Source organism: Xenia sp. Carnegie-2017, unplaced genomic scaffold, assembly GCF_021976095.1.
Source record: "Xenia sp. Carnegie-2017 unplaced genomic scaffold, XeniaSp_v1 HiC_scaffold_20, whole genome shotgun sequence".
Classification (NCBI taxonomy): Eukaryota; Metazoa; Cnidaria; class Anthozoa; order Malacalcyonacea; family Xeniidae; genus Xenia; species Xenia sp. Carnegie-2017.
In genome coordinates this window covers 616,029-639,530 of record NW_025813483.1, presented here as the reverse complement: position 1 = coordinate 639,530, position 23,502 = coordinate 616,029, and the positions used below count along the sequence as shown (strand labels likewise).

The following is a 23,502-nucleotide window of genomic DNA, read 5'->3' as shown; positions in this document are numbered from 1 at the left end:
TTTGTGTCAATTTCTATTGTTCGTTCGTAAAAATCTTTTGCTTTTTCGTACTCTCCAATAGAATTGTAAACCGAACCCAGATGGAAGTACATTGTCGCAATATTAACATGGTCAGGTCCAAATGCTTTTGTGTAAATTTCTATTGTTCGTTCATTAAAATCTTTCGCTTTTTCGTACTCTCCCATATCATTGTAAACCGAACCCAGATAGCAGTTCATTGTCGCAATATAAACATGGTCAGGTCCAAATGCTTTTGTGTAAATTTTAATTGTTCGTTCGTAAAAATCTTTTGCTTTTTCGTACTCTCCCATAACATTGTAAACCGAACCCAGATTGCAGTACGTTGTCGCAAAATTAACATGGTCAGGTCCAAATGCTTTCGTTTTAATTTTCATCGCTCGTTCATAAAATCTTTTGCTTTTTTGTACTCTCCTATTTTACTGTAAACCAAACCCAGATTGTTGTACGTTGTCGCAATATCAACATGGTCAGGTCCAAATGCTTTGTTTGAATTTCCATTGCTCTTTCGTGAAAATCTTTTGCTTTTTCATACTCTCCCATATCATTGTAAACCGAACCCAGATTATTGTACGTTGATGCAATATTAACATGGTCAGGTCCAATTGCTTTTGTTTGAATTTTCATCGCTCGTTCATGAAAATCTTTTGCTTTTTCGTACTCTCCATTCTTCCGAAACAACTGACCCAGCTCATTGTACGAATATGAAACGTCAACATGATTGACGCCTAAAGCTCTAGTTTGAATTGTTATTATATCCTTAAGTACATTGATGGCTTGTTTATAGTTGCAAAATTTTTCTAATACATTTACAAAGTAATTGGCAATTTTCAAATTTTTTTTATCAAGTATTTGTTTTCTATAGAAAAAAAATAACGATTTCTCCTTGATCAACTTATTATGAAAGTGCTTAAATGACGAATGGTTTATAAATTTAGTAAGATGCGGAGTTATTTTAATTTCATCTTCTCTGTCTTTAAAGTGATAGAGTGCCCAAGCGACTTGATACGCAAGTAAAGACATCTTAGTCGAATTTTTTGCTTTTTGTTTACTGCAAGAAGTCTGCCAAGATTGATAATTTATGATGGCTTCATGTACAACGCGATGCAGGCGGATGTCGTTGTTTTCCGATTGAAGAATTAACGAACAATGCTTTAATTGAAGGCATATATCTTCTGCTGACTTATGTGGATCAATGCTTTTAATAAATTGTATGATAATATCTTGTGGCAACGGATCGAAAGATATTATCGAGAAAAGACTAAAAAATTTTTCCATTACTATGGATTCTTGGACACTTTTTTGTACTGCCAACTCAACAGTTTTCAATAAAGTTGATTTACCTCCAGAATATGCTTTATTGATCTTTTGAAATGTGGCATCCATGCTTTGTCGCTCTCCTTCATTCAACTTATGGAAATATTGCTCCCACGTGAATTCCAATTTGCACTTTTACACTACCTACGTAGTAAGCAGCACTTGCCAGGACCAATGGTTGACGATCTAATTTTTCTGACAAATTCTTCAAAACTCTTCATCATGATTATGAATATCGGTATAGACAGATAGAAGCTGACGACATTCTTTATCATTCATACCATGACTAATTGAAATGTGTTTGTTTAGATTTCCATCTGGTGGTATAGCATCTGTGTTTTGAACAGTTACTATAATTTGTCCATTCTTCCAATTATGATCACCAACTTGAGGTAATAATGGATAAATTTTATCAAGTTCAACCACGTTATCTACAACAATCCACCATATTTTCCAAGATTTCAGTTTTTGTGTCAGCAGGAAATGAAATTGTTTGATTCTGTCTTCGCTGCTTTCTATCTTTTTTATAATATTTTCAATAAAATGTTCATTGATGTTCAAACGTTGACAAAGTTCATTATAAGTTTTTAAGAGAGAGTCAGCATCTTTTCCTTCGAGTGTCATCACAAATGTAGTTTTATTTTCCCAGTCAACAGAGTTAAACATTTTGTCGCAAATTTGTCTGGCTAATTGAGATTTACCACTGCCAGGATTACCAGAAATATAGTAATATGTCAGTTCATTATTGTTAGTACTGCGCAAGTTATTGAGATCTGCTGTGATTTGATTAAGTAACTCTGTACGTTTAACCACATCGTGATTTGGTTTGCAAGGAATTACTTGAAATGAATTAAATTTGTTTCGTTGACATTTAATTTCATTAATTTCAGTGAATGAAAATGCTAGATACTTAAGTGACTTTTCAATATCACCAACCATTTTGTGAAATTCGGTATCAGATACTTTACCTTTATTTACATGGGTCAATTTGTTTCTTACATTACGAATTTCATTTACTGCATCTCTAACTTTTGGGTCAAGATTTGTTCCAACTGAGTTGGAAAACAGTATTGCTGCGAACAGTGTTGTACAATCCCACTTACTGGTGTCACCATCTTGAAAAGTTTGCAGAATATGTTTGTCATGAGGTTTCTTTTTTGTTTTTTCAATATTGAACAACTTTTGACCACTAACGTTTGTATTTTCCCATTGTCCAAGAGAATTTTTGTAATGTTTGTCCCATTCTTGGATAAATAAATCAGCAAGTTTCTTTTCAACGACATCTGTAAGTATTTTCTGCATGTAGTAGTTATTCCTTTCTTCTTTTGACTCCATCTACGGATTATAAAATGATCATAAGATGAGCAATAATTATTCTTTAATACAATTTATGGACAACTGAAATAGTTGAAGATTGAGTTGGTAAATTTCCAATTGTTCATGAAATTGGTTAACCAACATGGCAGCAGAAACGTAGAAAAATTTTTTCATGCATTTAGGTATTTTTGTGGCAGTTGAGCAAGTTGTTGAAAACCTTCATAAAATAAAATTTTAAGTGTAGCTAAGAGCAATGTAAGCAGTTGGTCTATAGGTGTGTTTGCAAACCGAGCTGAGCTCTACCAATTAAATCAATCAATCAATATAAGGGAATTTGCAGATCAATCAAAATCATGTTATAGGAAAAGTTAAAACGTTTTTTTATTTGCCTGTTTCGCATCATTGGATGCACTATGTTTTATAAAAAACACAAATGTGTTTGCGCTGGCTTATGCCAAGTTTGGAGAAGTTGTGAGTTCTCCCAAAGGTCTCCATAGTGCAAAGAGTAAATGCTTAAAACTTTTATAAAGCAGCTATCTACATGCCATGCAGGTCATTTTATCATTTCACTGACATTATCATTAATAAATGTACTTTGTGTAACTCACCATAATAAGACACACGACCAGTTTATTACTATCAATAATGTGTAAAGTAAGAATAACGTAATATTAAAGAAAACATGACCAGTTTATTCACAACACTATCAACACAAGAATATCAACTGAGTTGCATCATCCTAACCATTCCTGAATGCGTTTCAACAAAGACTTTTTATGTAAAGCTGACACAGAGTGCGTATAGTCGGTATAAAATAATTACAAATATTTGCTGAAATTAATCATTTCATACAGTTATCTAAAGCAAAACTTTATCAGTCGATAATGCAGTTGCACTATACACTATATGAGTGTAAAAATGTTGGTTATATTAAAAAAATCAATATATTAATAGTATTTTACATTGATTTATATTTAGCTGTACCAAAGGTCTTTAAAATCTGGTTTGTTTTCCTTTGGCGATGTAGAATATGCATCTTCAACATGAGATTTGAATGATACGTGACAAATGAATAAAAAAAGAAACATTTTCACCTTACTACAGAAAAACAGTAGGGATCAGAACATTTAAAACTGTGTGACGAGTGACGTGTCAGTATTTGACTAAACATGTTATTAATCTTATAGCTTTGCTATATTAATATAATTCGAGATAATCTATTGAAATAAATCGGAAAATATCAGAAGTTTACATTACTAAATCGTTACAAACGCAAATTTATTGAAAAATCTCACTAGAATCATTAAATGTTATCCATATAAAACATATACGTAACGCGGAAATGACTTTATCACAAATTTTTCTTGACATAAAGAAATAATTGATAAATGGACATAAATATTAAATCCCAAAATTAAAATACATTATAACAATGACAGGTAAAAGTTTAGAATCAACATACCTTCACAAATTCAGAAACATTAAAGACGCAACCAACTACATGATGCTTTTGCTTGATGATAAAGAAATGGGAATGTCCACTAAATGTTAAATTTTAATCCCCTGCGGATTATATTGTGAAATTTTGAATTCTTTTCATAGCAGCAAAATGATAGAATGCGGAATGCAAATTTTATATGTTTTTGCTTTATAGCCGACTTACGACTTACTTTTATATGTTTTTGCTTTATAGCCGACTTAAATTTTATATGTTTTTGCTTTATAGCCGACTTACTATATATTGATAAAACTTGGTATCAAATCAGTTTGTTCAATAGCTATAAAATGATAAACTAGCGTAGCTCGTTGAGTTCTATTATAACTCAATGGTGTAGCTCAATGGTGTTATTATAGAACTCAATGGTGTAGCTAGCTTATAGACCATGCCATTGAGCTAAATACAACTGGAACGCTACCTTTTTATGAAGCCAAAAACTACGAGAAATCACCTTTGTTGTGTAATTTCAGGGTAAATAAGATAACGTTCCAGTGAGAGATTTTAAGTTTATTTGTCATGCCTTTAGTGAAGCTCCCTACAGTTCACCCAAGATTCGGGTGTTTCAGGTAGCCTTCACTTAACCCTGTAGAACCCACAATGTGATTTTCTATAGCTAAAATTATTTCCATTGACTTTTATACTCATTTGGAGTCATTACTTGCTGAAATAGTGAAAAAATTGTGTTTAGGTCCTATTTTGGCCTCATTGTGTTACGTGACATATATGTAACACCGGGCTAATTGTGGCATAAAAGATAACTTTATGCACTTCAGAATGGTTTGTAAGAATACATGTTATGTATGAATAATGGTTTGTATGCACTTCAAATAGCAGGGCAAAATGTATAATTTTATTAGTCAACACAAAACATGGTTTTTAAGAATGAAAAAAATATGTTTTTTGTAATGCTATCACTGATGGAAATCATAGAAACAATTAGATTTGAATAAAAATTGAAATCGATTACGACTCATGACATCACAAACAGGACTGTATGCAGTAGCAGATTCCCAATACTGTTGAACTCCACTCATCCTTACAAGCCCCATATGAAAAACATACCAATGAGTTGTTCTATCTCTTTTTTATTAGTGTTTATTGAGTTTCCAGACTTTTGGACACTGTATTCATTGGTGCTTGTCACCAAATTTTGAAGCATATCATCACTCACAAATTGCTTAAAATATTGAAGAGGAGTTTTTGTTTCCATGTTCACTGGGGCTTCAACGTTTGGACCAGTAAATGATACACTAGTTTCCGACACAACAAATGAAGTTTTTCTCCAACTCGGCTTACTTGTTCGCATTGAAGCTAGGGGCATGTTATCATCATTGTCATCACTATCATCGATTTCCCCACTCACATTTTCAAACTCACCATCATCATCACTGCTGCCAGAGTATTCTCCCTACAGAAAATATTTTCAAATGAAAAAAAGTACTGGTTAGAATGATTGGCTTCTTGAATAATCAGCCTTACTGAAAATTGCTGACAAGTTTATTTGTATTTTGAAATTTTATAACAATCAATCTTCTTTATTGCTATTATAGCATTTCTATTTTGGTTTATTCCAGTGTCAGTTAGCCAAGCTAATAGGAAATCTAAATTTAATTTGTACAAAAACCAATACAATCAGCAAAGCTTTTTTACCTGTATCTGTTCCCAACATTCATTGTCACTGCTGCTATCTGAATCACCAGCATCACTATTGTCACAAGCAAGGATGTCAAGAACATTGTGAGCATAAAATGTTGTCCTTCCATCACCTAGAGATTTCATTCTAGTGTTAGCAAGTCAGTCTACACTTCCAGTAGTAAATATTGACTATCAGCCATTGGGCATTGTGAGCAGATTTTGACTCCAATGTTATTTACATGGTCTTTATACTCTCTTATTCTTATTCAATACAAAGTAATTAGCTTATCATGTTGCTTTTGAGCGATACTGCATCCTTCATTCCAACATTCTATATTATCTGCTATGAGGCAGAAAGCCCAATGTGACACCAATGTACACAAAAGTTTTGACGAAGTAAAATAACACATACCTTTTCAATCTAGAGCACATTATTGGTTTAATATGAAAATAAACACTAAAAAAGCTCAAATATATAAAAAAAAGTAATTTCATACCTTATATAATCAAAAATATCAAACATATTTAATGCGTGTTTATGGACTTTGACTTCTTGTCGATGATGGCCATTTTGTATATTGCATGCTGATCGCCATATATGGAATAACCAATCAAATTCACTCATTTTGTGTTACAAGAATGTCACGATGGGTATTGGTGCAAAATTTTATCAAAAAACTAGAATAGCTGGAATACAGAAGTCCACTGAAAGGAATGTTACACATATGTCACATGGGGCTTTACAGGGTTAAAACATTATTTTGATCAAACACAATGAAACTTTGGAAATATGACTTTGCAAGATAAGAATGACAGTAAAGTCTAAATATGCTTGAATAGGATAACTGTTTGCGTTGTTGTGGCAACCATGTCTCATTTTCTTTTACACTTTTATCGTCCAGGCTTTTGGAATTGACCGTATCTTTTTTTCGGTTCAGTTAATTTTTCTGATTTTTGCGTGACGATTGTTATTATTCAAAAGCATTTTGTTTAACAACAAAGGAATTCTATCTATTTGAATTTCGTTTGCTCACTTGGTATATAGTAGTGGAAACTGCTCATGATGTTGTTAAAAATATGTAAAAATAACTACCTGCATCTTTCTAAATGCTTTATATACGCTTAGTAACGTAGTAAATTGGACGGATTTCTGTATACGGTCAAAAAAATTCTTTGAATCTGAAAAGTGTGCTGTTTAATTGAAAAATTAATCGAGAAGAGAAGTTACTTTCTGGATTGAATCATGAAAATATTGAAAGGTAAGAAGAAATTTATCATCCAAAATGAATTATAATTTTATAACATGTTTCAAAGCGAGGTTCAATTTAGACGATACAAATTGCTTGGCTTATTAAATGTTATCCTTGTAGAAACTATTATAACAACCATGGTTATATATGCCCAAAACTGGCATATTTATATTTCTTTATTCTTCTAGGTGTGAAAACGCTATGAAACGATGTTTACATATAATCATTAAAAATTTAGACAGATCGTGAAACTACAAGTTTTTTAGGCGTTCTCTACTAAAAGTTTCTTTATTCTAATATATTTAAACATCTTACAATGTCAAATTGCCCGTATAACATCGATTTTTCAAACCCACGCACCAATATCGACCAAAAGAACCTGGTCGTGATCTGATCTAACTAATTCCCCCCTGTGGGACATACCATTGGACGACACCCCCCTTTCTCCGCCTGGTCAATATAGTCAGAATCTTAAACCATAAATCCCCACGTGGAAATCGGGTGTGGAAGACAATTCGTTGTAGTTCAAGATGAATTTCCAATATTTAGGACTCTTCTTTTTCCTTTAAAATGGTCTCTTAATGGTCTCTTAATGGACTCTTCTTTTTCCTTTAAAATGGTCTTAACAAAATCGTATCTGCGTTACGTCGAAGCTGGAATCTTTGGCGTAGTGGGAAGTGCTAGAGCTAATGTGTGTCTTGTTCAAAGTGGCGAGAAAAGACGTGAAATTTGCCTCGCGATTGTTCCCGCACTAGAAAATGTATATATTTGGGACGCTAGACTTGGCGAAAAAGTATTCGAAGAGAATTGTTGAAACCTTTAATCAATGTTAGATTTTCCACTATTTAAAAGTGTTTTTATGATATGCTTATCTAAATGTCTAGGTGAATGTCTTACAAGGTAACAAGAGCGAAGTGACATGTCTCTGCCTCAGTCCTGACTCTGAACATCTTGCTGTTGGGTGAGTAAAAGAGCTTATCTAATTAAATAATATAGCATTTCATTATGTCTTGTAAATGATGCCGGATATTTACTTCATTGTGGCTAATCAACACTTTTAACAGTAAAAGGTATGGTTGTAAGAAACACAAGGTCAGGCAGGGCTTGACCACCCTGCTTATAAAAGCCAGATCCTATACCTCCTAACTTATAAAAGCCAGATCCTATACCTCCTAACTTATAAAAGCCAGATCCTATACCTCCTAACTTATAAAAGCCAGATCCTATACCTCCTAACTTATAAAAGCCAGATCCTATACCTCCTAACTTATAAAAGCCAGATCCTATACCTCCTAACTTATAAAAGCCAGATCCTATACCTCCTAACTTATAAAAGCCAGATCCTATGCCTCCTAACTTATAAAAGCCAGATCCTATACCTCCTAACTTATAAAAGCCAGATCCTATACCTCCTAACTTATAAAAGCCAGATCCCACCCTTCCCCCTTGTATTCTGAAAGATCTTGATATCCAGGAAAAAAATGTCAGTCAACCTGTACAGTATGTAATGTTAACAAAAATAAAAATCATTGGTGTACATTTCCCACGAGTCCCAAACTATTTTAATTTCTACATCTTTGTTAGACTAGATAAATTATATCACTTTGACAACAAGTAATAAAATTTGCCCTTATAAAATAATTTTCCTTGCTTTTGAAAACTGAACAGCTTTTGATCTTAATGTATATAATAAATTTGCAGCTGCTTACAGGCAGAAGAATGTTAGACTTAACCTGCATACATGCACCTCCACCTGCAGTTTATTTTTAAATTTTAGGTATGGTGATGGTATCATCAGAATTTGGAATATAAATAATGGTACATCCTTAGTGACATTTAGGTACATTTCCTGTCATGGAATATATTTTTCATTTTGTTCTATGCTCAACCATTTGTTTACCATCGGTACTTCAGATTTCTAGTAACAAAACAGTCCAAAACTCATTTCAAAAAATTCTTCGGTAAACAAACAGTTAATATAACTCATCACGCTATTATAATGTATGTACTAGGCACATCAACCAAAAATTTTCCAACTTTAAGACCCACAATGCAGCAACAAGGTATAAGAGGTATCTCGGAGAGGGTTACAACTTGTACAGACGTTGCTGATGGTGCATTTTGCCCTATTTAGCATTTTGTTTGCCATTGCAACTTCTGTGTTCCAATCACAAAGCAGTTCAAAACTCAATTGAGAAAATTTGCCAGTTAACAAGTTACTACTTGAAGACATTTTTACATGCTCTCAACCAAAAGGAACGTGGAAAGTTTTCAAATTTCAGTGTATAAAATTGATGAAAGATAAATGAACATTAAATGCCTTGTAATTTACACAGAAACGTCTGAAACTATAAGAATAGTCAATACAACCAGTGTTGTCCCTAAAAATATAGTATCAAGCAGTGACGTAGTCAATGTCGCACTATTGCATCACTGTGGAGGGAAGGGTAGACTTGTGTTTTTGTGTAAAAATTATTAATTCTGGTGAATGGATGTGTATCAGCACTAATGTTTTCAAAGATGCCAAAGCAACCATCTTCATTAGGCATTTTCTATTCTTGCCATATCTCTTTAAAAGATTAAAAAATTATTTCATCTTTCGTTTCATTGAATTTCTTCTAAAGTAAATGGTTTGAAACCGGGAGTATCGTTACATGTTTGTAGATGTAGATCATCCAGGTTGGTATAGTCCTCAGAAGTCCTATAGAACAACAAAAACAGTCCTTCTCAGGACTATACCAACCTGAACGATCTACATTAACAAACATGAATTTCTTCTAGTGGTCACAAGACAGCAGTTACAGCTCTTAACTATGATTATACTGGTGTCAAATTGGTGTCTGGATCAAAGGTATTCTTTAATTGTGATTTTTATGACACTTGAATCAATTGCTATAAATTGTGAATGGTAGTTTATAAAATGTAAACAATTCATTTGTGTTGTTTTCTGTCACTACTATAGGATACAGATGTCATTGTTTGGGATATAATTAATGACTCAGGAATGTTCAGGTACGATTATGATCATTTAATGTTATATGACAAGTTTTTTAAAATAAACATGTTTCAACATCTTATGATGCCATCTTCAGTATAATAAAGAGTATTATGTATGTAATGAATATAAATAAGAGTAATATGATACAGTGATACAATTTATACAATTATGAGTAAATTATATATAAATATTACAATGAAATATTGATTAGAATAAATGATGAGTGTATTTATATGAAGGTGGCATCATGAGATGTTGAAACATGTTTGCTTTGAAAAAACTTGTGGTATTCATTAAATGTGCATTATCAATACTGCTTATACGCAGTTATGATTATGTTGATATTCCAAAGTAAGGTGTTTCTCTTTACATGTTTTTTATGTTATTGACTTTCTAAAAATGTTGGAGTTTATGTTACTAACTGAGAGTGGGGAGTATGACTTACTGACTTACAGTGTAATATTTAAACTGAGGTCTTGCCACCTGCATACACAATGTACGTATGTTGTAAAGCTTAGAAGCTACGTATCATATGACAGAAATGTCAAAGTTAGCGAGTTCTTCATTATATAGCAATGTTTGTTAAGAAAGAGATAAATGATGTGTATGTATGTATGACCACAATGTTCTTAAATTTGTTATTTCTTCAGACTTAAAGGTCATAAAGGAATGGTGACTTGTTGTCGGTTTCTTCATTTTCAAAATGTTCTTATAACTAGGTAAATGTAGAAGATCTATTTTCATCTTAAATGGCTTTGCTAGTTTGTATTTAATGGTTTTGTCTTTCCTAGTTCCAAAGACACTTTCGTGAAATTTTGGGATCTTGATTCACAGCATTGTTTTCTTACCTTGGTTGGTCATAAAACAGAGGTGAATGGAACCTATGAATTTGTTGTTATGATAGGATGTAGGAGTTGTCTACCCTTGTCTCTCCGTAAAAGAATAAGGATGAGAAACTTGGCTAGAAACATGGATTTAGGAACAGTAATAAAGTCACTGTAATGTACATTTTTTTAAGGTTTGGGGCTTTGTCGTCGTCAAGAATGAAACAAGGTTAATTACTGGTTGTGCTGATAGTGAATTGAGAGTTTGGAAAATTGAGTACAAAGATGATAGAACAGAAAGACGCGAAGACACGAGAAAACGAAAGACAACAACGCAATCTAGCGAGGATGGTGTAGGAGAAATAGAGGTACATAAGAGGTGTTTTGTGGTCATTTCTCGGCGTTGTTTTGCATGATGCATGAGGGATAATTGTGGATGCTACTTAAATTCAGGAAACCAAAGGGAAAATAAGCGTTTTTGAGATCTTTAGTTTTAATGCGTGTATGACGTAATATTAGGATTGTTGGTGGATATTTGTGGGTGTATTAGGAATGTTGATGGTATTTGTGAGGTAAATTAGGACTATTGGTGAATATTTGTGAGGTATACAGTATTAGGAATGTTGGTTGATATTTGTGGATAGGATTGTTGTCGATTTTGTAAATATTACTATGTTAAGTTAAACTAATAAGGTCTCTAATAAACTTTGTGTTTATAATTTGGCCATCTGCATAAGACCTGTCACCACTGTATCAAGCATTTAGTCTTGTTTTAAATTCATAAGTAAGCATTAAGTTCTAGTTTGAACTCGGATTTCAACTTCTATATTTCGAATTTCAATAGGAATTCCTTTCGTGTACAATGATTGGCTCTGTCATGAGAAGCTCAACTGATCGCGTAGTGTCGCTGTATTGCGATCTTTCACGAACTTATATTGGTTGTCATGTACGTACGTTATGTAAGAAGTTTTATTTGGGATTTGGATTGTAAAAATTGCTATGGAGATGATGAACATTATGTGGCTACAGCTCAGCTTTATGTTACAACCTAGTATCAACTATAAATGGCTTTTCTGATTGGATTAATCAAACATTAATGATAAACATTAAGTTTTCGTTCTTTATAATTTTATAGCTTATGGTATTTCATTGTGCTATTTAAAACCCTAGACAATAGCAACGCACAGCTTTTTAAGAAGTGGGTTTGGTATTCAATTATGGAAAACAAAATATTTAATTTACATATCAATTTTGCTGCGGTCACCGAGAGTCGTGTTGACATCGTGAGGGAATGTTCATTATAAAAGCAACTGTCTGAGTAATTTTCGTGTAATTTTGCAGTAGCAAATATTGCTCAGTTTTCAATGGAAAAACTTCATTCTAATGTCGACCATAGATTGTCATTATTCATTTCATGATAACCAAGTTGAGAATGTAGTATTTTACGTATGTCAATAACATTCACGGTTATGAATGATTTTTGCAAAATATAATCAATATTTCTTATTTCACGAGAGGACTAAAGAAAAGATGTGGTTATGTGAAGATAATTTTTATTTGTTTAGGGTGCTAATTCTACGTTAGAAATGTTTCGTCTTGCATCAGAAGACGAAATAAAAAAACGCTTGGCAAAAGACGAAAAAGATTTTAAAGAAGCAAAGGTTGTTGACTTTGAAATTTTAAAACTGTATTCAAGCTTTTTTATTCTCATACATGTGATATTTTTTACCATTATTTATTCCTAGATCACAAGGATTGGAAGCCGACGAGCTGACGGTTAGATAATTTTTGTTACGTGAAATTTGTGTGCAAAGAATTTTGACGAATCAAAATATACGTAGTTTACGCGAAGACATCACAATCTTGCCTCGTTTCTGTAACATTGTGATATTTCTCTTATTTTGTGAGTAGTTCTTATATATATTATGTCAAAATCCTGGAGCATATTTGGTTTTGTTGCTTGAAATGAAATAGATTTTGAGAATATAGAAACAGAAATACCTAGGAAAGAATCAGATATGCATTTTTCCAACATTTTAATTGTGTATTTGCGCACTATTTGTCTTATTTTTGAAACATGTTTTAACATTACTTTTATTTCATCAGGTTTCTGAAAACGTCTTAGCCACCGTCGAAGACGAGATTATAAAATTACCCGATGTTAAAGCGACCTCAAAGATAAGGTAAAATGATGTATGGAGTACAAACATTGTAATTCGCTTGTGGAAGTCAAGCGTTTTGTGTGAGAGAGAGAATTTTTCTAGACGTGCTTTTCTCAACGGGTGTTTTTTCTTAAATATAACACAGACAAAGTTTATCGTTATTTGAAATTAATCAATGTTGTTTTAACACTTTCATAAATGCAATATTTTTAAGCCGTTTTACAATGTCAGTTTCAAAAATTGCTTGTTCAAGATTGCGGAATAAAAAAGTTATTTTTAAACGATTTTTACGATTGAATATTCGTTTCTAGTCCTCTTCGTACATACGTACGTACGTACGTCGTTCATTCACTTGTTTTGCTTTCCCGCCATTGTAAAATACAAACATTGTTTTTTCTTATTAGGTCATTTGACTTTGCATTGAATTCAAATAATGATCTAAAGGTATCTCATTATTTTTGTCCGCGATTTTATTTTATATTTGAGAAGTATGGATGTGTTAAATTGATGTTTCTGTATAATTCCAACTGTTGTTAAATAGTCATTTTGAACGATGAGAAATAGTCTTTCGTCATTTTTATCATCTTATTTGATTGTACATGTAAAGAATGCGTAGTATACTGAATACTATGGAATTAGTTGCATCCACTTGAAATAAGAAGTTTTTTAATTTCTACAGATTTCATTATTACTACACAACAACAGCGTAGAGTTTCATGTCTTCAATGAAGAAAAGAAAGATTCAACTAATATACTTTCCATAAAGACACCTGGTCATCGTAGTGATGTAAGGTATGTGGCTACGTAGATCTCAATTAACTTGGAATGTGATGACAATAAGTTAAAGTCTTAAATCTCACGTGCCTTTTGAAGCGTCATACTCCAACAGCTCACTTCATCTGTTTGATCCCTAGCTTTGTTACTTTAGGACTTTGTCATTCAATTCTGACGATTCCTGCATCCTCTCTGGCGCAGCTGAAAGTGTTAAATTGTGGAACAGGAAAATAAACAGATTTTTAAAGTTGTGTTTGTGTATTTGCTTGTAATTTCTTTAACTACAACGTACAATGATGCATATTTTTTTAATTTTTATCAAGTTGTACCAACAGGATTATCGTTCTTTCTGTTAGGCGAATAAGGTTCGAATAAATTTTAATGGGGGATTGGGAGTGAAAAAAATCAAAGTTTACTAAAAAAGCCATTATGCAAGGAATTAAAATAGCATTCAGAAGGATGTAAAATTGCCGTAACAGACTTACGTACTCTACGCTATCATTGTTTGTGGGTGGAAAGAGTGACTGTGTCTATGTCAACCTGTGATGATATTTCTAATAAATTTATAGATCGACTCAGAAATGCATCCGAACAATGTCTTCTGGTTATTGTCTAAGTTCGCTCTTTGTACCTGGTGACAGACACGTTGTTGTTGGTACTAAGGTATTCCGGATTAATAAATGTGACTTTATAAAGTAGTGAGACAATGTAAGGTCATGTTACAGACACATTGTTGTTGGTACTAAGGTATACAACAATAGAGAAGATGACTTTATAAAGTATTGAGACAAAGTATGATGTTGACCCTCTAAATTTCCTTTACAGGCTGGCAAACTCGAAATATTTGACGTTTCGTCTGGTTCATTGCTTGAAACTGTGGACGCACACGATGGTGCTATTTGGTCGTTGTGTTTAGCTCCCGATAATGTAAGGGACTTTACTTCATTTTAAAAACATATTTTTGGTCCAGTCGTTGGAAAGTAACATTTTTGACAAAATTTGTGGACAGCCATGCCCTTCTTAATATGCTTTCTTTCGATTATTTCTGTAACAAAAATAGCAGAGATCTTTTTTTGGCAAACTTAAGTTATTCTGCTGCTTGTCATTTTGTAACTCCTTGAAGAAACAAGTGACGTATGCTTCACTTCTCCCCTCGTCCTCCCTCGTCGTCAGGGAGCTCCAGACTTACGTTCATTTAGAAATGATGATTTTATCAATTTCTAGACGCTATTCGCCTCAGGAAGTGGTGACAAGGATGTAAAATTTTGGGAATTTGATTTGATTACGGATGAGAACTATTCAACGACCAGGTATTAAATATTTTGCATGTAAAGCAACGTTTGCACTCAACGTGATTTTTCTCACTCTTTTAACATTGTAAGACGAAAAATTCCATTGTCTGTCGGAGAAAAACAACTTCATGTACTAATTCTGTTGAAGCTTGTGTTCTAAAGTTTTTTCTCTTGTTTTTCTTGTGCATTTCATGATGTTTGTAAAGAAATGTGGTTAAATGTGACCATCCGCTTTTTGTTTGTTCAATCCTCAGCTTAACATTTTCTAATTGTATGATTCAATATTGTCTAATTGCTTTATGTATTTTGTTGTACAATTGGGTGATTCATTTTGTATATTTTTTTTAGTCAAAGATTAAGTATTTGTCATGCGCGAACATTAAAGATGAATGATGACGTAATGTGTGTAAAGTTCAGGTTAGTTGTTGATTTATTCGCCTGGGGGGGTGGGAGGGTATATGTACTTATGATCTTTCATTTAATCACGTGCCAACCTTCGTTGCAGTCCAAATCAAAAGTTTATTGCCGTGGCTTTGCTTGATTTTACAATGAAAATTTTCTTCACTGATACATTGAAGGTAAGTTGTTAAATATTTTTGTACGTAGTTATTGATATTGGATAGCAGTTGATAGTATTTGATAGCAGTTGATGATATTGGATAGTAGTTGATGATAATGTATAGCAGTTGATGATATTTGATAGAAATTGGTTTTGGATAGCAGTAGTCAGAATATTTTCATTTGTTGCTGTAGATCACTTTAAAGATGACACCTTGTACGAAATTCTCCCATGTTTTTTCTATGAATCACGATAAAAATGCACTTTGAGTTAGAACTGTTTCCTTTTCCTACAAAAAAATTCACTAAAAATCCACTTTTGTAAAAAGAAGGCGATATTTTTGACTTTAAGCTAGTTACGTAACATTGGATTAATGTATGCTTTCCATCAACGTTATAATTTGATTACAGAAGTCTCAAAAATTTAACTGAATAAACATTTTCCTGCCCATTTATCCTAATTACTTTTGTATTCATTCTTTAAATGTGGTTACTTTTCCCGCGTCGTTATTTAGTTCTTCCTATCCCTCTATGGTCATAAATTACCTGTTGTTACCATGGATATATCAACGGTACGTTTTATTCATATGACGTGTGTTTCAAAGTATCAACGTTTGACTGTCGTATTTGATAGCAGTGGATTGTGTTTGTGAGAAGAATCCTTAGCCTACGTCATACATTTTGTATACGTCACATCCGTTTTAGCTGTCGCATAAATTATACTGTTTTTTTCAAGCTCACAGGAACGGCTTTCAACTCTGTTTTGATATCATGTTTTATAATACGTTTTTTATTTTTGGTTGAAAGAACTTTACCACATAAAATACAAGAAAATACGTATACACAAAAGATACATTACCAAGCTGTAAATAAGTCATTTCGCAATAGCTTTTCGAATTAGATATTTTGAATTAAATTTACAAAGTGAATCAATTTTAAATAATTAAAACATTAATAATTTATGCGACAGTTCAAAAGAATGTAAAATTTGATGTTTATGAGAATGTAATGAAAATTAATTTGAAACTTTGAAAAAGACGTACATAATGTCAACTACGTATGACCGTGTAAATTTTTACCAATCCTCTGTTGTGAAAGTGTAGAGCGTGTAGCGTTCCATCTCTTGACCACTTTGTATTGGTGAACGCTTTTCAATGGCGTCGTTTTTTATTTTTGAAACTTTTCTCTGTCATTGGATTCGTATTTTTGTCATCCTTGATTCATTTTTTACAGGATAACGTTCTCCTCACTTCTGGTGGCGTTGACAAGAACATTAAGATTTGAGGTTTGGATTTTGGTGATTGTCGAAAATCAATATTCGCCCATGATGACAGGTACGTACAATGTAATTTTAAATGACAGATACGCAATTTTATGACAGTAATATATGATAGCCTAAAACAGTCGATTATATCCCTACTATACACTCGTATCCTATGTACATCTTCATTTTACCCTGTAAACCCTCTTACCCTGGTTACATCATTGTTTCGTCATCACCATACCTTGTACGTCTATAACATACTAGTAAACCACGTCCTCAAATGTTTTATACGTAGATTTCCTGCATATTTTTTACCCGCATGTTATCAACATTACACCCCACAATACCTACATGTACTTTCATTATATACTTTATATTCACATGTTATCAACATTACACCTAGTAATACCTACATGTACTTTCATTGTATACTTTATATTCTCATGTTATCAACATTTTACATAGTAATACCTCCATGTACTTTCGTTGTATACCTTGTATTCTCATGTTATCAACATTACTCATAGTAATACCTACATGTACTTTCGTTGTATACCTTATATTCTCATGTTATCAATAATACACTTCCTAATACCTACATGTACTTTCATTGTGTACCTTATGTTCTCATGGTATCAACATTACTCATAGTAATACCTACTTGTACTTTCATTGTGTACCATATATACTCATGTTATCAACATTACACCCACAATACCTACATGTACTTTTATTGTGTACCTTATATTCTCATGTTATCAACATTACACATGGTAATACCTACATGTACTTTCATTTTATACCTTATATTCTTATGGTATCAACATTACACCTAGTAATACCTACATGTATATTCGTTATTTATAATATAACAACTTTAATCTTTTTAGTGTCATGGCCGTGAAGTTCGTGCCAAAACTCATTATTTCTTCAGTGCAAGTAAAGATAAAACGATAAAATATTGTTGACAGATTTCTTCATGTTACGACCTTAGAAGGTCATCATTCAGAAATATGGAGTCTTGCAATCAGCCATGACGGCGAGTTTGTTGTAAGTGTCAAGTATGGAAGGTTTAGATAATGTTAAACATAAGTTTGATATGAATGTAAGTGTCAAGTATGGAAGGTTTAGATAATGTTAAACATAAGTTTGCTTGATATGAATGTAAGTGTCAAGTATGGAAGGTTTAGATAATGTTAAACATAAGTTTGTTGATATGAATGTAAGTGTCAAGTATGAAGGTTTTAGATAATGTTAAACCTAAGTTTGCTTGATATGAATGAAAGTGTCAAGTATGGAAGGTTTAGATAATGTTAAACATAAGTTTGCTTGATGTGAATGTAAGTGTCAAGTATGGAAGGTTTAGATAATGTTAAACATAAGTTTGCTTGATATGAATGTAAGTGTCAAGTATGGAAGGTTTTAGATAATGTTAAACATAGGTTTGCTTGATATGAATGAAAGAATAAACGAAAACGTTATTATCAATAAGAGTACCAAAGATCAACACTTATTCTTAACACTCCAGTTCCACATGCATTTTATTTTATCTTATAGATCAGTGGGTCACATGATAAATCATTAAGACTTTGGGAACGAACGGACGAACCGTTGTTTGTCGAAGAGAGAGAGAAATGGTACTATACATAGATCTGTTGCTGGAGCTACAAAAATATGCATATAGTACCTGTACTTTCAATGTTTATTTTAATTTTTCTATTTAGGAGAGAGAAGCAGCTTACGAAGAAAGCGCCGTAACAGGAGTTGAAACAATTGTAAGATTCTTTTTATTATGTAACATGAGATATGTATGTTCCATCTTGAGCCCAACTACTCTGTATTTGTTATATACTTTCACTATGGAAAATATCTTGTGGAAGTTGCATTTATTGCACTAAATAAATTCATTTATTTAAACCATGATGTTGTTTAGATTCCAGGTGAACAAGACACAGAAGCTGTTAAAGCTGGCAAGAAAACTATCGAGACGATCAAAGGAGTTAGTTTTGTTGTTGTATTAGCATTGCAAGTTAATTTTATTGGTTTTGTGCCCAGTCCCCTGTAGTACCTGAAAGATACCTCAAAATCATACAGATATATCGAAAACTGTAGTACACCAAAGACATGTGAAGACTGTGCATATGAGGCCAAATGTTTAAGCTTACATTCAGATGGAGTACTTGGAGGATATTATAGTAGAATACAGATACTTGGAAGATAATACAGTTTGATTGTGATACTTGGAGGATATTATAGTAGAATATAGATACTTGGAAGATAATACAGTATGATTGGGATACTTGGAGGATATTGAAGTATAATATATAATATACGCCTGGAGATTACTATGTTGATGTTTGTTCTCTTATCTCTTCATTAGGCTGAAAGAATCATGGAGGCCATTGAATTGTTTAAGGAAGAAAGACAGAAAGAACTTGAACATAAAGCGAGTCAAGTGACAAAAGACAAAACGGTAGGTTTGTTATTTCTTGCTCTGCACATCTACAAAATGTTTATGTTATATGTATGGACAATCTTAAATCTTAAATGAAAGGTTTGTTATTTCTTGCTCTGCACATCTACAAAATGTTTATGTTTTACGTATAGACAATCTTAAATCTTAAATGAAAGGTTTGTTATTTCTTGCTCTGCACATCTACAAAATGTTTATGTTATACGTATAGACAATCTTAAATCTTAAATGAACAATCTTAAATAACCATGACCGGCAACATAACAAAACTTTCCGAGACGAAACACCCTAATTGGGGCAACGCCCTACACTGTTATTAAACCCTACATGTGAAACCACCGCCAATATTTTCTTACTCTCTAATTTGGACCACGCCCTGCATCGTTATTTTACTCTACCCATGAAACCACCAGTAATATTTTCTTACTCTCTAATTGGGGCAACGCCCTACACTGTTATTTAACCCTACCCATGAAACCACCAATAATATTTTCTTTCTCCCTAATTGGGACAATGCACTACACTGTTATTAAACTCTTCTACCAATGAAACCACCATTATTTTCATACTGTCTAATTGGGACCACGCTCTGCACTGACCTACCCATGAAACTACCACCAATATTTCCACACTCTCTAATTGGAACCACGCTCTTCGCCCTTCACTATTGTCTGATTTATACAGAAAATCCCAGTTTCGTTTTTTACACAAGTTCTTTTTGCTCTCACATACAATTTCTTTCCTTTGAACAGCTTCCAAAGCGCGCCATTCATCCGATTCTTGCTGCCTTTGGTAATGTCAGTGTAAGTTTATTATATCTTCAATGTTTCTATTTGAGAATCACATGAAGGCCACGTGGTACAAGGTGAAAGCCACGTGCATGTTGAACATGATTAATGTAAATATTAATGTAATGTTAAGATTGCAAGATTTACATACGTACGTACGTGGATAAGGAAAAAATGGATGAGATGGCTTTACATTTATAACAACTTTAGAAAAAATGAGAGTTAAATGTAAAATACACAGGATTTGTAATAATGAAATAAAATATCTTGACCACGAAGATGGAGGCCATAAATATTGTTGTTCTACGATTGAATGCCTGTCTATGTCAACCTCCTTTTCCCGGACCATAAACTTACAACGTTTGTAAAATATGTTTTTCTTTTCACAGCCTGTACAGTATGTACTTCTAGTGGTGAAAAAAGTAAAGTCAAGGTAAGGTTGAAGTATATAAAGAGCAGCAAATTATCCCGTGAAGAATCGTTGTTTGTACTAGAAGTTAATTTAGAGCATTTAAAAGGTAAGGTATGGCAAAGTGTCTCATTGGTGTTACTAAAAGAATTAAATATTAAGTGTTATTAGAATACAATAGAGAGGTATCTTATGAAGCAAGTGTTTTCTACAATACATTTAAATTATTTAATTTTAGTGAACTTGAAGAATCATTGCTTGTGTTACCGTTTGACTATGTTATTGATGTACTGAAACTTCTTCTTGAGTGGATTAAGGTGAAGTGAAATGTATTTTGACTCCTGTGTCCTTAGTTCACATGGTACAGGTTTCGTTTTCAAATTTTGCTCATCCCAGATGTACGTGATTTTTTAGAATGGTTGGGAAACAGAGTTAAGTTGTCGATGTCTGTTCTTTCTACTGCGGTAAGATTAAGACGTAATTTTATTTTTGGTTTCGATCGATATTTTTTTCAACACGTCTGTCTTTAAATCAGTATTGCTGAATATATGATACAATTGGTGAGATACCTATGTACAGTGCTGGATATTTTTCATTTTTTTCATATTTTGTTACGATAGAATACATCACAACAAGATCATATCCACTCCTGAACTACTGCCAGTAATAGACTCTATCAGATCACATTGTCGTAGCCGAGTTCGCGAAATGAAGGTAGGAAGTTGTACGTTCAATAAACCGCAAGTATCGCTAAATTTCTCCCGTATTTTTACTATGCGCTATATGACCGTTAATTTATTCTTGGTAAATATTGTCGACACTTTAATGACTGTAAACTAAACATGAAAACTTCGTCAATTTGATTGGTTAAGAGCAATTAAGGCTTTCTTTCACAATACAGTGCCAATCTTAATACCGAGTTTGGCTTTGTATTAAAAAGATTCATGGAATATTCTTTTGTGTAATAACAACAGAAAAAAGTATATATTTAGAAACACAAATATTCATGAGTTTGAATTTTTCATTTTTCTTAGTTCTTTAAATTTTGCTAAATTAATCGTCTTGAGTTTTTGAATTTTTGCACTTCAAACCTCCACAAATGACTTAACAAATCATATGAACTGAACAAATTTTCTTGTCGACGCCAATAAAACTATTGCACACTTGTAATGATTGCTTTATCTTTAGGATACTGTTGGATTCAATTTGGCGGGACTACAGTTTATTCAAAGACAGCTTGAAAATCGTGACGTCACATTCTTTGGCGAAACACGCGAGAGACTGGGACAAATACGAAAAAAGAAGAAGACGATTTTGAGGAAATTTCGATGAAGGTTATTTTGCAGTTTAATACTCTGACAACTAAAACGATTATCTTCGAAAGTACACAATGACTGAGGTTTGATGACATCTGTGAACTTTCAGATTTGGTCAGAAGGGATAAGAATATTGATGCACGTCAAATTTGTCGATTACAAAATTTTGTCGTTTTAATTTGAGATTGACGTTAAAAGAAGCGATTGTGTTTTTGTGAAGTTGTCTTTTATGGTTGCTGAGACTGGGACGAGAGGATTAAAGTGGGATCATAGTGTGGGTCTACGGAGACTGGGAAGGTTGAAATGGAACTGGGAGCGAAGTGATTATAATTGATTGGGAAATATTCAACAAAAACCGCAAGTGAAGGGGTTATAATGTATCCTAATGGATATAAGAGAATAGAGTTGTAAATTTAATGTCTAATGTTGTAGATTAAATGACTTTGACTTTCGTTGACGCGATGAAGAAATATTAAGTTGGGGAGAGAAGTATATTTTTTATCGAATTCATTTGTTAGCAAATAGTGGAGTGTGCATCGGAAAAACATAAAAAACATGATCAATGGAAAATGATCTACTGTTGATTGCTGTACATAACTATCCTCAAAGATCCCTAACCCAAATTGTATCCTTAGAGGGACATGTAAAGTCTCCATGTGCCCCTTTGAAATATATGGTACAACAATAAAATGCAACTTTTGTAATCAGCCGACTTTTAAAATTTACCTGATTCATCATTAATTGATACTGGAGAAAGCTTAAACGCAACAAAAAGGAATTTCATACTTTGTATTTTTATAATTAATTATTGGGCTAGCCAGACATGGACAGTCAAACGAGCCTTTCACTTATATGACGTTGAAATACGTTTTTTGCGCAACAGTTTCTAGCTTGCAGCTACATAAATAATTTTACTGCAAAGTGATCTAAAAAAAGTCAAATTTAAATTAAGAATGATATCACCACATTCACCATCAACACGTTAAGTCAATACCTGCATCGAAAGAGAAAATAGAATTGAAATCGGTTGTACACTAAGTCGGATATTTCCCAGTTGTAAAAAAGAACAGTGTCACAAAAATTAACGGTGTGATTGCAACTATAAACAGGAATAAGCAATGAATGAAGTAACAATTATCGAGCAATTCATCCATCTACAATTGTTATAAACAGAAAATGTCTTGTATGAGTTACCAAAATGAATAAAAGTGAATACAGAAATAACTGCATCCTTATATGGCAAAGCAGTCTTCTTGTGATTTCAGCATTCAACTAAAGGGATGTAAAATTGTCAAGGTTCCTCTAGGATACGGATTTACTCTCATTAAAATGACCCAACAAACACTCCACTCATTTTAAGGACCTTTACAACTGCAGACTAGATAGATTGCAAACGTACTAATCTCATATACACTGTAAAAAGTGACAGAACATTGTATTTTATTAAATTTTCATTATAATCCCTCAGACGGTCAAAAAAGCCTATAAATCTGTAGGAACTTTGTTTACCTAACCTAGGGATCAGGCTTAAAAGCTATTGAATGGAATTTCGTTCTTGGTATTTTTATGACTAAATATTGGGCTAGCCAGACATGGATAATCAAATGAG

General features: G+C 32.9%; 1 protein-coding gene, 1 long non-coding RNA gene and 1 pseudogene across 2 annotated transcripts; 1 reads left to right on the top strand and 2 right to left on the bottom strand.

The window, feature by feature from the left end:
• Positions 1-1,542: 1,542 nt before the first annotated feature.
• Positions 1,543-4,190, bottom strand: LOC124443243. Its single transcript, XM_046993770.1, has 2 exons — positions 4,115-4,190; positions 1,543-2,670 (listed from the first exon to the last, which is right to left on the bottom strand). Exon 2 carries the CDS (start codon positions 2,668-2,670, stop codon positions 1,543-1,545), a length of 1,128 nt encoding a protein of 375 aa, XP_046849726.1. The 5' UTR covers positions 4,115-4,190.
• Positions 4,191-5,219: 1,029 nt separating this feature from the next.
• Positions 5,220-6,500, bottom strand: LOC124443238. Its single transcript, XR_006947550.1, has 3 exons — positions 6,283-6,500; positions 5,801-5,916; positions 5,220-5,558 (listed from the first exon to the last, which is right to left on the bottom strand). It is a non-coding gene; the product is annotated as an uncharacterized LOC124443238 (long non-coding RNA).
• A 1,035-nt stretch (positions 6,501-7,535) lies between these two features.
• Positions 7,536-22,597, top strand: LOC124443242 (annotated as a pseudogene).
• Positions 22,598-23,502: the final 905 nt, after the last annotated feature.

Excerpts from the sequence above, each read along its gene's own strand:
- LOC124443243 (XM_046993770.1), bottom strand. The coding sequence starts at position 2,670 with ATGGAGTCAAAAGAAGAAAGGAATAACTACTACATGCAGAAAATACTT.